General features: G+C 38.2%; 1 protein-coding gene across 5 annotated transcripts in view; it reads left to right on the forward strand.

Annotated features, from left to right (window-relative positions):
• Positions 1–13,801, forward strand: part of DST (dystonin) — a 496,498-nt gene that overhangs the window by 417,561 nt on the left and 65,136 nt on the right. For 4 of the 5 annotated variants that reach the window (XM_047102585.1, XM_047102584.1, XM_047102586.1 and 1 more), the window contains 7 exons: positions 60–230; positions 2,803–2,969; positions 5,327–5,486; positions 5,682–6,008; positions 6,543–6,627; positions 7,840–8,081; positions 8,980–9,186. In XM_047102585.1, the coding sequence (XP_046958541.1) occupies positions 60–230; positions 2,803–2,969; positions 5,327–5,486; positions 5,682–6,008; positions 6,543–6,627; positions 7,840–8,081; positions 8,980–9,186 (1,359 nt within the window). The remainder of the gene's footprint in view (positions 1–59; positions 231–2,802; positions 2,970–5,326; positions 5,487–5,681; positions 6,009–6,542; positions 6,628–7,839; positions 8,082–8,979; positions 9,187–13,801) is intronic. The other variant, XM_047102587.1, reaches the window with a different exon arrangement.

Below are 13,801 nucleotides of genomic sequence, written 5' to 3' on the forward strand. Positions count from 1 at the left end.
GGGCAAACTGCATTTTCTGTGAAACCAGTAAATAAGCCGTCGCAACGGAAACTCCGCAGGTAGCTCAGCGGGCAGCCCAGCTGCAGGAGGCACTGCTGCACTGTGGGCGCTTCCAGGACGCCCTGGAGTCCCTGCTCAGCTGGATGGCAGACACTGAGGAGCTTGTGGCCAACCAGAAGCCCCCATCAGCCGAGTTCAAAGTGGTGAAGGCCCAGATACAAGAGCAAAAAGTAAGTTCGTGATACTTCTGTATTGTGTTTCATGTCCCATCATAACCATGAGAGTAAAGATTTACCTTGTGACTCTCTGTAGTGATAGGATATTCTAGTTGACTGGTTGTTGATGCTCTAGGTATTATTTTTTAGTCATTCAACAAATATATACTCAACATCTGCCAGGTTTCAGACTTTGTTTCAGCTGCTGGCAGTGATCCCTGAACAGAAAAGATGCAAGTTCCTCACTGAGTTTAAGGTTTAGTGGACAGGGAGGAAGAGGGAGAGACTGTAAACAAAGTAAGTACATGGTGGAAAGTTAGCAAGTGATAAATAAAGCAGGGGTGGGAGATAAGTAGGAAGTGACAGAGCAAGGATGGACAGGAAGTGCTGGAGTGGAGTCTGGGGGTGGGTATGTATGCAGTTTCCAGTAGAGTCGTCAAGGAAGATTTCACTCACTGAAAAGGTAACTTGGGCGGAAATGTCGTCATTCCCTTACATAGCAGATTGATCTGTATGAAATTGCCTTTTTTAAAAAAAAGTATAGTTGACACACAATGTAGCATTAGTTTCAAGTGTAGAATACAGTGTGATTCAACAAATTTATATGTTACGCTATGTTCCCCAAAAGTGGAGGTACCGTGTATCACCATACAATGCTTTTACAGTTCTATTGACTATATTCCCCATGCTGGCCTTTTATCCCTGTGACTTACTCATTCCATAACTAGCACCCTGTATTTCTCACTCCTTTTTTTTTTTATAGATTAAATACAGGCCGTTTCTTGTGGCTCAGCCTGTACGAAAGAAGCAAATATTTGATTCATATATGCTAAAGAATGTGTTGTGTCTTTTGACACTACTAATACAGGACCAAGTTGGAAAGAAAGACACACTTGCTGAAGGGGTGATAACATACCAAAAAAACCATTTTGTGCTCCAGATGGTGATGGTCAGTTAGGACGTATTTAGTGACATTTTCAGTACTAATTTGTCAGCCATGACTTGAAATGGCACATGGGAGGGGCCTAGCACACAGCACATTGGTAAGGTTTTTCCCGTGTGGAATCTTAAAAAGAAAGGAATGGATTAAGAGGCTTAATTTAGTTTTGACATTCAGTACTATTTCTAAAAATTCTTTGAGGACTCTAGTATGTTGGGAATTAACCTATTAGAAATAGATTTGGAGATAAGGATTAAAGAAACATAAACGTAAAAAATGATTTTTAAATAGTATGTAATTCATAATATGTAATAAAGTAATAAAGAATAAGAATGTAATAAAGTAATAAGGATGTATAATATTATATATGGCAATATAATTGCTACCATTCACTATTTAATTTAAACCTTTGTTATTCTCCCAAAGTTAATGAACTATGTTTAACCAACAAGACCTATATGTGGATTTTGCTTTCTTAATTGCTAGAGGCTTTGCTATTAAAGTTTATCAGAAGTAATCCACTTAATGAGTTCTCTCTACTGCCTCAATCACCTGTGGTTCGTTGATTTTCTAATGACTCTAACCTGTGTCAAGAGAGTTTGCGTTTCTTCCTCTTCTTTTTAAACATGTTGGTTCCTCTTACCACCTGATTTGGCAGTCTCAAAGTGAAAGGGAGAGGGTGCTGTCTTAGCTTGTTACCTGTAGGTAACTGTACATTTCTTTAATCTTTAATTATCCATCAGGGTCAGAATAAGGAATCAGTGAAGTATTTAGCGTTTTACGTACCTGTGACTTCCTCACTGCTCTTGACCAGTGCCTATGCATAGCACTTGCTCATGAAATAATTGTTTTGATTAGATGAGAGCAAAGTAATCCTGGGTTCTGGCCACTTCTTTCAAACATTCCATTCTGAGTTTTTTGAAATGCTTCTTAGAATTAAATTGCATTTTTTTTTCTGCCTCTAAATCCTGAAATACTAGTCTTATTTAGCCAGCTTTGGGGGATTTCTGACTTGTTCCATTCCCCGTTCATTTTGGACATGATACTTGAAGTCTCTTTTTTAGTTTCTATCCTAATGAAGGATTGTAGGAGCTAGTCCCACCTAGTAAAGGGAGGCCAGAATCTCTATCTAGATTTAGCATCACTGGCTTGTGAAGTTGGTCTGAGTCTCAACTTCCCTCTCTATAATGATTTAACATGGGGAGAGGTTTTGAAAACAGTAATGATTTATAATATCTTAAGCTTGTCTCAAAAGGACATGATTGTTGAATGTTTAAGGTATTCCCCATTTCTTTACAGTAATGGGAATTTTGCGCTTTCTGTGCAGTGGACTTATACTGAAGCAGCACTTTCTACCCTATTATTTTATATTAAAAATTAATAGTGAATGGCTTAGCGGGCTTATCAATATTAGTTTTATCTGCTATGAAAAGCCCCCGTCACAGTGTCTGACACAATAGTAATGAATCACTAAACAAAATGAGCCATTTTTAAAATCCTACTTCTTTTTATGTGAATCTATACAGAATATGTATTTTGTCACATATCAAAAGTACTTAGACTGTGTTTTCCATTCCGATAACACAATTATTTCTTTGTCCCTCCCGCCTCCCCTTTTGCTTCTGGTATTTAATGTTCTGTGTCAAGCTTCTCCAAAGATTGCTGGATGACCGCAAATCGACTGTGGAGGTAATCAAACGTGAAGGAGAAAAAATTGCTGCAACAGCAGAACCTGCAGACAAAGCAAAGATTCTGAAGCAGCTGAGTCTCTTGGACAGTAGATGGGAGGCATTGCTTAATAAAGCTGAAACACGGTAACTTACATACTTCCGGTCTTTTGAAGAAGTAGCAAAGTCTTTAATTACTGATGTTTTGCATTTTGATATTGCTTTTCTTCAAACTGTCATTTTCCTACGTTTATCATGTATGTGAACAGGTAGCAAGGGCTGTGGTGCCGCTCTCCTCCCTCCTCCCTTGGTAAGGTCTTGTAGTCACCAGATACATCTCAACACTTGGTTTTATAAAAATAATTCCCTCAGGAGTAATTCATTTATTTATTAATAATGCAGTTACTGCCTGCCCACTGTGCATCAGGCATAGAGCTAGGCCTTGGGCTTTAGAGGTGAGCTGGACAGATCATTTCTGTCCTCAGGGTACAGTCAGTGTTTTATAGCCATTGAAAAGTAATGACAAATGTGATATTTCAGAGCAAAAATATAGAGTGCTATGGAAGCATGTAATGGGCTTTTGCACTCAACATGTTTCTTGATTACATTTTTTTTTTCATTCTCCATGTTGGGATCACATTGACCTGTGTTGAGTAGTAGCTACACTGGAGTGTAACCACAGCCACATAGACTGGGTGGGTTGAAACTAGACGAACCACTGAACAGAATGATTATCTCCATAAATTGCTACCTTCTTTGGAACTACAATGGTGAAGAGAAGAGGATTTGTCTAATCTTGAATACTGGAGTAGAATTAATTATAGTTTATAGTTGTATGACCATAGAATGAGATGCTCCTAAGGAGGCTAAAAGCTTCATGTCCTTTAGTCTCGTTTCGGGAGATTATTCCATTTGTGGAATTACCAGGACATTGTACCCTGACTGCCATGACAGATACTCTCAGTACTTTTTAAAAATAAATGAATTAATGAAATGAATTAATGTCTAGATCCCTGCTTTACTACCACAATGGCTTTCTTTTCCTAAACCTTCCTCACAGTGGTATTAAATAGAAGGATAGTGGTCATATTATGATTTATATGCTGATTAATAAAGTCACTCACAATTTAAATCACAGTAAACTAAATATGGTCACAAAATAGTTTATTTTCACTGATTCTAGATGATTGAATATTTGAATTTAGAAAAAAAGAATGTGGAGGATCTGGGTAGCTGAGTTGGTTGAGCGTCCAATTCTTGATTTCGGCTCAGGTCATGATCCCAGGGTCATGGGATTGAGCCCTGCATTGGGCTCTGTGCTGAGCATGGAGCCTGCTGGAGATCTCTCTCTCTCTCTCTCTCTCTCTCTCTCTCTCTCTCTCTCTTACATGCTTACATGTGTGTGTTCTCTGTCTCTAAAATAAAATTTTTAAAAAAGGAAAAAAAGAATTTTAGTAATAATTTAGAAGTCAAAAATAATTATATTCATTTTTTTAAAGATCAAATATGTTTCATCTGAAAGTTTTAAGAGATATATAAATGTGTAGTTTATGATATACACAGAAATTATATTCAGTAGCATGTGCCAATTTTCCAGAATTCCCTTGGTCTCCATAGAAAGCAAATTTCTTAAATCATGCAACTCCCTAAGAATTATGCATGATAAAAAGTTATGACAACCACTCTTGGTCCCAGGATCTGGTACAGAGTCAGGTACTCTGTATAGAGACCGGCACAATCTCTTGCCCTAGGTAAAAACTGAGGGTGGCGGAAGGTAGGTTTTCAGTTACATGGTACCATTTTAACTGAAGAACTAATGTGTTTTTTAAGAGCATTTCAAACTATATAAAAGTGTATTCAAATAAGTAAAAGTCTAAAGAAATCCTTTTTCATGATATTTTAATCCATAAAATATTAAGTGTTGCTTTTGGGAAATATACCTGACACTGTACTTTTTTTTTTTGGCGGGGGTTGGGAGGGAATAGACCCGACACACTACTTTAGAAGGAGTCACTATTCATTCCACTATGGGGGGAGCTACAGATGGTCTTCAAAATTTGAGTCCAATTTTGACCAGTTGATTAAGGAAGTCACAGTAACTGGTGCTCTGATTGAAGTTAATTAATATATAACACACTTAAAACAGAGGCTTGGCACAGCATGTGTGTTCAATAAGTTTTTTTTATTGTCATCATTGTCATTATTATTGCTGCTATTGTTATTATGACATTACTATTATTATTATTACATAGCTATTATTGTAACCAGATTTCTTAAGAGTTTCATAAGATTTAGCTGCTTGGGATTGGCCTGTGCTTCACCTTTAATTTTATTTAATAGGATAGCTATTTTAGCATGTGCTTTAAATGTGACAGATCTTAATTTTAACCTTAGTTGTTTTCCACAAAAAAATGTTTAGAATGCAGGAGCTTGAGTAAAGAAGTTTGTTGACTATTTCACACATTCTTCATCCCTAAATGACCTTTATCTTGGCACATTTATAGGAATCGTCAGTTGGAAGGTATCTCAGTGGTAGCACAGCAATTTCATGAAACCCTAGAACCATTGAATGAGTGGCTTACAACCATAGAAAAGAAGCTGGCGAACTGTGAGCCCATAGGAACCCAAGCGTCTAAACTTGAGGAACAAATTGCACAGCACAAAGTAAGATAACCATTGCACGTTAGTAAGATTCAGTTTTCCATTTCCTTTGTGGTTTTATGTCATAAATTTGAGTTATGTACTGTTGTGTTATGCATAATTGTAAACTAAGCCCATTTCAAATGCCATTCTTTCATTTGATTTATGTTTTCATTTTTATTTGTCCATCCTTTTTGTTTCTCTTAAACTTTATTTTAGGCCTTAGAAGATGACATCATCAATCACAATAAACATTTACACCAGGCTGTTAGCATTGGCCAATCCTTAAAGGTTTTGAGCTCCAGGGAGGATAAAGATATGGTGCAAAGTAAACTAGACTCCTCTCAAGTGTGGTACATTGAGATTCAAGAGAAAAGTCACAGCAGGTCTGAGCTCCTCCAGCAGGCCTTATGTAATGCTAAGATTTTTGGGGAAGATGAAGTTGAGCTGATGAATTGGCTGAATGAAGTGCATGACAAACTGAGCAAGCTCTCAGTCCAGGATTACAGCCCTGAGGGGTTATGGAAGCAGCAGTCTGAACTTCGGGTATTTTTATTTTTCTTTTCTTTTCTTTTCTTTTCTTTTCTTTTCTTTTCTTTTCTTTTCTTTTCTTTTGTTTTTTCATTTCACTTGTCATTATTTTCTAAGTCTTTCTCATTTCTGGATTATTTTATGTTCTTATGATTTAGGGGAATTGCTATACCCAAAAAAACAGACTTTGCCTGTATATACAGATTACTTCTAATGGAGTCACTTTAAAAAGAGATTGAATTTATCCAATAGCCAGATTCCCCCCTTTCCTTTGCTATTTTATTGTTGTACATGAAGACTCATAATTAACAGGTAGTCCAATATCTTCACAAAGTCTGTTTTCTGAAAAGGAGAGAGCGTGTGAATTAGGGTAGATGAACATGGGCCATAGTGGTTTAAAGAGAAGGCGAAAATAAGGGAACAGGGATTAATAGTTGAAAATGGGAGGTGTCTACTTAAATCTCTGTGAAACACAGAGTTCTCTAAGATTAACCAAAGCTAACTGTGATTTTTTTCCCCCCCAACATAAAAACCGTACCTGTGTCTTAGGTTCTGCAAGAGGACATCCTACTCAGAAAACAAAATGTAGATCAGGCATTACTAAATGGTTTAGAACTACTGAAACAAACAACAGGTGAGAATCTTTCGAATCAGATCATCATGCAATTAGCATTTTTGCATTGCTTTCTAAATATTTTAGGGATAAGAGAAAAACAAAATCCTTTATAATTCTGAGGCCACTCCAAGACTTCATTCTGCAGAATTCTTTGAAGACTGATCCAAGGGGGTTTTGGGATATGAGCTCACTTTTTTTCTCATGATCTCACTTGAGTTCCTAATGGAAGTTGTGTGTATTACTCATAGCACATAGCAGGGTTACATTCATTTTCCACTTGCGGGAGGCAGTTGTTCTGCATGAGTACGCAGGTTGTAGACCAGTTTTTAAAATTTTAAGATAGTTTGCGTTCAGTGACAAATTCTCTGGCTATACACACACTTCATTTCTCCATGCTTACACTTACTAAGAAAACAGATACAGACTAATTCGTTTTAGTAATTCCTTTGGCCACAAGAAAGTTTCACTGTACCTGTGTCCAGTTAGCATCTGTATTGAAGTATGGGCCAGTAACATTCATTGTGAGTTGCGAGGGGTTCACTATAGTGTCTAGAACCTTGAACCAGGAGTCTGAAGCCCAGGATGCAATTTCTCTGGGTGTCTGAAAATGAGGTAGAGGAGAGCGAGGACCTACTGGAATAGTGCAGATGAGTTTATTATTTTTAATATATACACATTCACATCCCATACACATGTACCATGTACACACATGCGCACACATTTGCACACATACATATGCACATGCCAGACGCTGGTCTAAACGCTTTGCAACTATAAACTTGTTGAATTTTTATCACAACTTTATGAGGTAGATTCTTTCATCCCTGTGTAATAATGAGTAAACCAAGGGCACAAAGAGGTTAAGGATCTTATGCATGGTAACGAGTGGCAAAGTCAGTGTTGGAACCCAAGCAGTTTTTAGCTCCTGTGCTTGAAGTCTGAAAACGCCATATAGTTAGTTGTGAAGGTGGTGCTTTCCCATAACTGCAGGCACTGTAGCCCCTTCCGGTTTTATATTGGCATTTTCAGAGCTGTTTAGATTTGCCAGAAATCCCGGGAAGGATTAAAACCTAGAAAAAGGCTTCTCTTGGGTCAGATCATCTTTGGAAAAATGTCTCTCCTCCCTCCCCTCCCTGAGAAAATCTCATCAGTGTACAATAATATCTGAAGAAACCCTCCCTCTAGCTTTTCTTTGCTTTCTCGAGATATAACACGCCTTTGAAATTTTAGGTGATGAAGTTTTAATCATTCAAGATAAATTGGAAGCCATTAAAGCAAGGTACAAAGACATTACTAAATTAAGCACGGATGTAGCCAAGACCTTGGAGCAGGCACTGCAGCTTGCCAGGCGCCTGCACTCCACACGTGAAGAGCTCTGCACCTGGCTGGACAAAGTGGAGGTGGAATTACTTTCATACGAAACTCAGGTTCTGACGGGAGAGGCAGCAAGCCAAGCCCAAGCGAGACAAAAAGTAGGCTTTTATTTACGCATTTTGGATCCGTTTGTTACCGTTTAGGGTGATAGTCTCGTGTCGTTACTAATATGCTGAAGGATGCCTTGATGGGGACCCAATAGAAATTGGCAGGAGATCAATTGTGTAACACTTCGAAGAGCCCAGAGATGAAAGCCCTGCATTTATAATTTGTTTCCAGAGTCTTATGGTTGGGAGTATAGTTTATTACACAAGAGACAGAATGATGAAAACAGAAAGAAAAAAAAAGTCATTGTTTCAGAGATACACATAATTTGCTTAGAACAACAATATTTATGTAAGATAGATGCGTAGCATGAGGTAGCTTTTCTACTTATATTGCAGAAGTGGTATTCTGTCATGCTGTTTTCTTTTCAGAGATAGCCTCTGTTTTATCATCCCTGAAGTATGATCACATGTGGGTGGAAGGGAGACGGGGAGGTCAGGCTCACTGAGCCTGTAATGATTCAACAGGGATGATTTAAAGCCACTACGTTCTCATTTTGAGGGTCACTTAGTTCTGGCTTGGACTTTACTCTTTATTTTACTTTCCTAGTACCTGATTACTTAGAGGTTACCAGAAAGCAAAGAATAATACATGTGAACCTGCTTGGTTTTGTTTCCCAAATTTTAAACATTTATATTAAAGTTCAAAGATAAAATCTTTGCCGTGTTGACAAATGAATTGTTCTTTGGAACTCCTCAGGAAACACTTTTCCTTTTTACAAAATAGCTCTAAATAGCAAAGGTTTCTAGAACTTAACTGAAACTCAGGGACCCATGCCTGGCATAATTGACCTGCAAAGGATGTTAGCCCCGAGGACAGTTAAAGGAAAAGCCTGTTCTAACTCTTAAGCATTACCCACAGATTTGTATCTTTTCTGAATTCTGTTTTCAGGAACTGAAAAAGGAAGCTAAGGACAGCAAAGCCTTATTGGACTCCCTTAACGAAGTGAGCAGTGCTTTACTGGAGTTGGTACCCTGGAGGGCGAGGGAAGGACTGGAAAAAATGGTGGCCGAGGACAATGACCGCTACCGATTAGTGAGCGACACCATCACTCAAAAGGTGGAGGAGATCGATGCGGCCATTCTGAGATCACAGCAGGTAGGGACAAGCGGTTTGTTGTCTAGGCAATAAATTTCCCCCAGTTGTTCTCAGAGCCTTTACCTGAACAAAGATTTCTATTAATAGTGTTTCCATTCATTTGTTATGCTTCAAAAATGAAAGGAGGGATTTGAAAAGATTTTGGGTTACTTCGACATCTGAGTGCGAGGCAGGGCAAGGCTAATCTGTACATTGTTAACAGCCATCTGCCTCATTGTAGCCCAGATTTATACCCTTACCAAATCGGTCACTGGGAAGATCAGCCCTGCTTTCCAAACAAAGTGCTTTTCGCTTACATATATGTGAATTGCTAATGCTAATTTTATGCCTTGGCTAAGTCTAATCTGTATGTGAGTAAATATTTTGAGTTATCACATAAGTCCACACTGACTATTCATTTACATACAGCAATGGCAAAGAGAGGCTGTGTTCTTTCTAAAAAGGAAACAGTCGTGTTGGTGATGTCGTGTTTTTTCTGGACTGAAGGGGGGGGGGGGCGGCGGGAAGGGTTGTTTCTGACCTGTCTGTGACTCATGCAAAGTTTAGAGTTCCAGAGAGTTTTGTAGGCACCCAGCCCTCACCACAGCTCCCTCAGAAAACTCTGGGTGATGAGTGGGGTCCTGGAAATAGAAATTTATAATATGTGTTTTGATGAACTTTTATTGACTATCTCGGACTATTTACATTAAGTCATCAGACTCTTACTGCAGACCTTCTGTGACAGGATTAGTGTGCTATTGCAGGGTACTTCAGAGCAGAGCTCTGGAAGGCACATAACTAAGCCTTTACTAATACATGCTGAACACCAGAGCCACAAACCAAGCAGATTGTGTGGGAGCATCCAAAATTAATTTTCTAAGGTTGCTGTAAAAGTGTAATTTATATAGTTCTATATTATAATTTATGTGGCATAATGCCTCACTCCTCATTTCAGGGCCATGCTCTAGAATCACAAAAGCTGATGAAATACAATGATAGCGGAAGGCCTGCCTTAGAAATTTTTGTGAGGGAGAGCATTCATGCCTGAGGAATGTATTTGCATGACTTCAGTTTTCAAAGTTCGGCACAATCTGTATGCCTCATTATTACAGGAGGATAAATGCATTTATCTGTGAAGTTTATTCAACTGTATGAAAACACTGGATTTTTTCCCCAAAACTTATATCCACATTTCAGAATTGGCACTGAAGATTTCCCTAAATAGCAAGACTACTATTCTGTACTCTTGGAGTACGATTTTTCTTGAGAGGTTGACTGTGGGTGGTTAGTTCAGTGAAGTAAGAGCATAAAAAGGGCAAGATGACAGGTTGAGCTTATATTTTTTTAAATGTTTATTTATTTTTGAGAGAGAGACTGTGAGTGGAGGAGGGGCAGAAAGAGAGAGACACAGTCATTATAGAAAATTTTAAGATTTTCTGAAAGAATACAGGAAAAACTCATGGAAGAAATAGTGTGTAAATAATATGATCTCTGTCCTTCCAGTCTTCCTTCTGAGAGAGGAAGACCTAGTGTCTTACTACCAATAAGTCATACAGCTAATGCTAATGCCATTGATATTTTCTGGTTGTTCACATGTTTCTAAACTCATAATTTTCAAGTTTATAAAGGAGCTAATTTATGACTGAAGTCATTTCATAACTTTGCTCACTTATAAATATTTGGAATTAGCACCAGAGTACAGTTTGGCACTAAAATATTTGTTTTCTGTTTTCACAATAATAATTCGTCTCTGCAATATAGAAGAGATGGTGCAAAAATATCTGGAGACTCGGATGTTAGCCACACATTTTGTACTGTTTTAAGGTGTATAAACAGACCAAGGACCATTCTGTGTCTCTTCACCATCTAAAACAATGGACGTGATCTGACCTCGGTCCCGTCTTTTTAGACATACCTATAGTCACATACAATTTGTTTTATTAACAGCTACTCCTTTCCAGGTCCCTACCTTCAACATACCCACACCCACAAGTTGACAGGGTAGGACGTATGTCTTGAACACGAAGTGGTAATTTTTACATGTATAGATTTGATGCTTTGTTTCTTAATAACCTGGCTAAATTAGATTTTAAATAACTGAATGTTTTGTTTCCAAGTAAATTTCTATTAAGATGTTTCACCTTTTGCCCGGCATTAGGGCTGTTTGTATACAGATCTACCTCCTGTATAATGTTATAGCCTGCTTTTTGGAATTCAAAAAAAGCGTAGGGACTTTGTGAGTCAGGTCACTGTTGCAGAGTATATTGGCTTCCAAACATCGATGGGAAAGATGTCTAGGAGTGCCTGGGTGGCTCAGTCAATTAAGCAACTGACTTTTGATCTCAGCTCAGGTCTTGATCTCAGGGTCGTGAGTTTAAGCCCCGTGTTGGAGCCCACTTAAAAAAAAAAAAAAAAAAGATATCCAAGAAAACATAGAAAAGAATTAGTTTGAAAAGGACAGGGAAGGGAGCATGCAGATGTCTAGTAATTGGCATGACTTTGTAACCACCCTGTTTAAACATAGTTTTTAGAAAAGTTCTGATTTGATGTGGTTAGATTTTTTATGGTTATCCTATATGATAGTAACAGTTTTGAGAATATGTGTCACTGAATTTTGAAATCATGGAGGCCTATGACAGAACCCTTTATAAATTTGAGTAGTATATATTGCTGTTTGAAAAATCATCAAACTGCCTCTATTATGGACAAATGAGTGAGGACTGTATGCATCTGACTCTACAGATTGGCAAGCATTGACATTCTGAAGAGAGTATGCTTTTTTATAAGAATTAGGCCCATTCATTACTTTTAGGAAATATCTGAGGAGAACAAGGCAGCTTTAGTAAACAGTGATGGTGAGCTTTATAAACAAAACAAAACAGGTCTCTCCTTCTCACAGTACATGCCATCATCTGAGTTAGAAACTGTACATATTTTTGCCTGTTAAACCTGCACGAAGTAGCATCTTTTTGTTGCTTTCTTTCTCTAATTGCAAATTGAACCAAATGAGCAATGTGGAAATAGGGGGAGGCACTTTCGCTTAAAAGATGTGCAGACTTATAGCCTGAATTCACACCATTGTGATTGTTTTAACCTCAGAGAAGTTCATTGTCCTTTGCCTCATGTTAATATGCACAATTGTCAGAAGTTGCTAAAATGTGTGTATTTCACGGGGTCTGGGAATCCCAGACACTCTTCAACAGTTCTAATTGCTTGGCTTGAGTGGCCATAATGACCCTTTTATATTAAAGGCACGTAGGTTGGTGATTTGGGTGCAATTAAAATAAGCAACTCATCAGGTCATTAGGAATCAGCCTTGGGAAAAAAAATAACACCTGTTTGTTTCTTTTAAAGAACTAGTAGGAAACCTCCCCCACGGAAGTGAGATTAGTTTAGACCCTCCAGGTGTTGGGGGTGGGAAAATATGGGCTGTGTTATGAATAATGCAAAGCAAAATGGAAGGAAATGCTAATCAAGGAAAAGTGATAAGATCCTCAGCCGGGGGAAGGGAGTAAAAGGATGTCCTTGAAGTTAAGGTTCACTTATCATTTTGCCTTTCTTAAGCCTCTATTTCCACTTAAAAGAAACCCTCTAGATAAACACAAAAGTAGTTTGTCAGAGACTGGAGAAATGTTTAAGAAGTTAAAACCTACTATTTATTGACAGTTGTGGTATATGAGCCATTTTTGGTGAAACTGCATGCATATTTTGAGTTCACGAAGCCCGAACTGTATACGAGCACCAGTGATAGGGCAAACTAGCAATGCAGTCTCTGGGGTCAGACCACCTTGGTTTGAGTCTCAGCTCCAACAGTTACTAGCTGGGTAAGCCCTGGTAAGTCAGGTAACTTTTCTCTACCTCAGTTTTCTCAACTGTAAATGGAGTAGATGGTAATACCCAGATGATGCAGTTGTTGTCAGGATTAGAGAAGATACTGCATGTGAAGCACTTAGTGTGTTCAGTAAAATGCTGGCCATTATTGTTTTAGAGCGTTTTTCGGGAATAGAGATAGCCAATTAAAATGTCTTTCACTATTAGGGTGCCTGGCTGGCTCAGTTGGTGGAGTGTGCGACTCAATCTCAGAGTTCTGAGTTTGAGCCCCACGTTGGGTGTAGAGATTACTTAAAAAATAAAATCTTTAGGGGTGCCTGGGTGGCTCAGTTAAGCACCCGACTTTGGCTTAGGTCATGATCTCATGGTTCATGGATTTAAGCCCCACATGGAGCTCTGTGTTGACAGCTCAGAGCCTGGAGCCTGCTTCGGATTCTGTGTCTCCTCTCTCTCTGCCCCTCCTCTGCTTGTGCTCTGTCTCTCTCTGTTTCTCAAAAATAAATAAACATTAAAAAAATTTTTTTAAATAAATAAAATCTTAAATGTCTTTCACAGTCTTGTTGGAAATTTCTGAAATACTGGTTCTACTATAATAAGAATTATAGTAGGTCAGTGGTTAGATTCCACTGATAAAACCTAGTAGAATATTTCCTAGAATGCAATTATGGATGGTAATATTATCTACAATTTATTTGAAGTCAATTTCTGCTACTTGAGTGAGCAGTAAACAAGTTTATTAAAATTTGGTCTAATAAACTGGTTCTCCATATTGTTCACATTGTAAAATAAGCAGCCTTTATGGTCT

This window comes from Lynx rufus, unplaced genomic scaffold (assembly GCF_022079265.1).
Source record: "Lynx rufus isolate CCGP_SWC_20201006 ecotype Redwood Valley unplaced genomic scaffold, mLynRuf1.p SCAF_6, whole genome shotgun sequence".
NCBI lineage: Eukaryota > Metazoa > Chordata > Mammalia > Carnivora > Felidae > Lynx > Lynx rufus.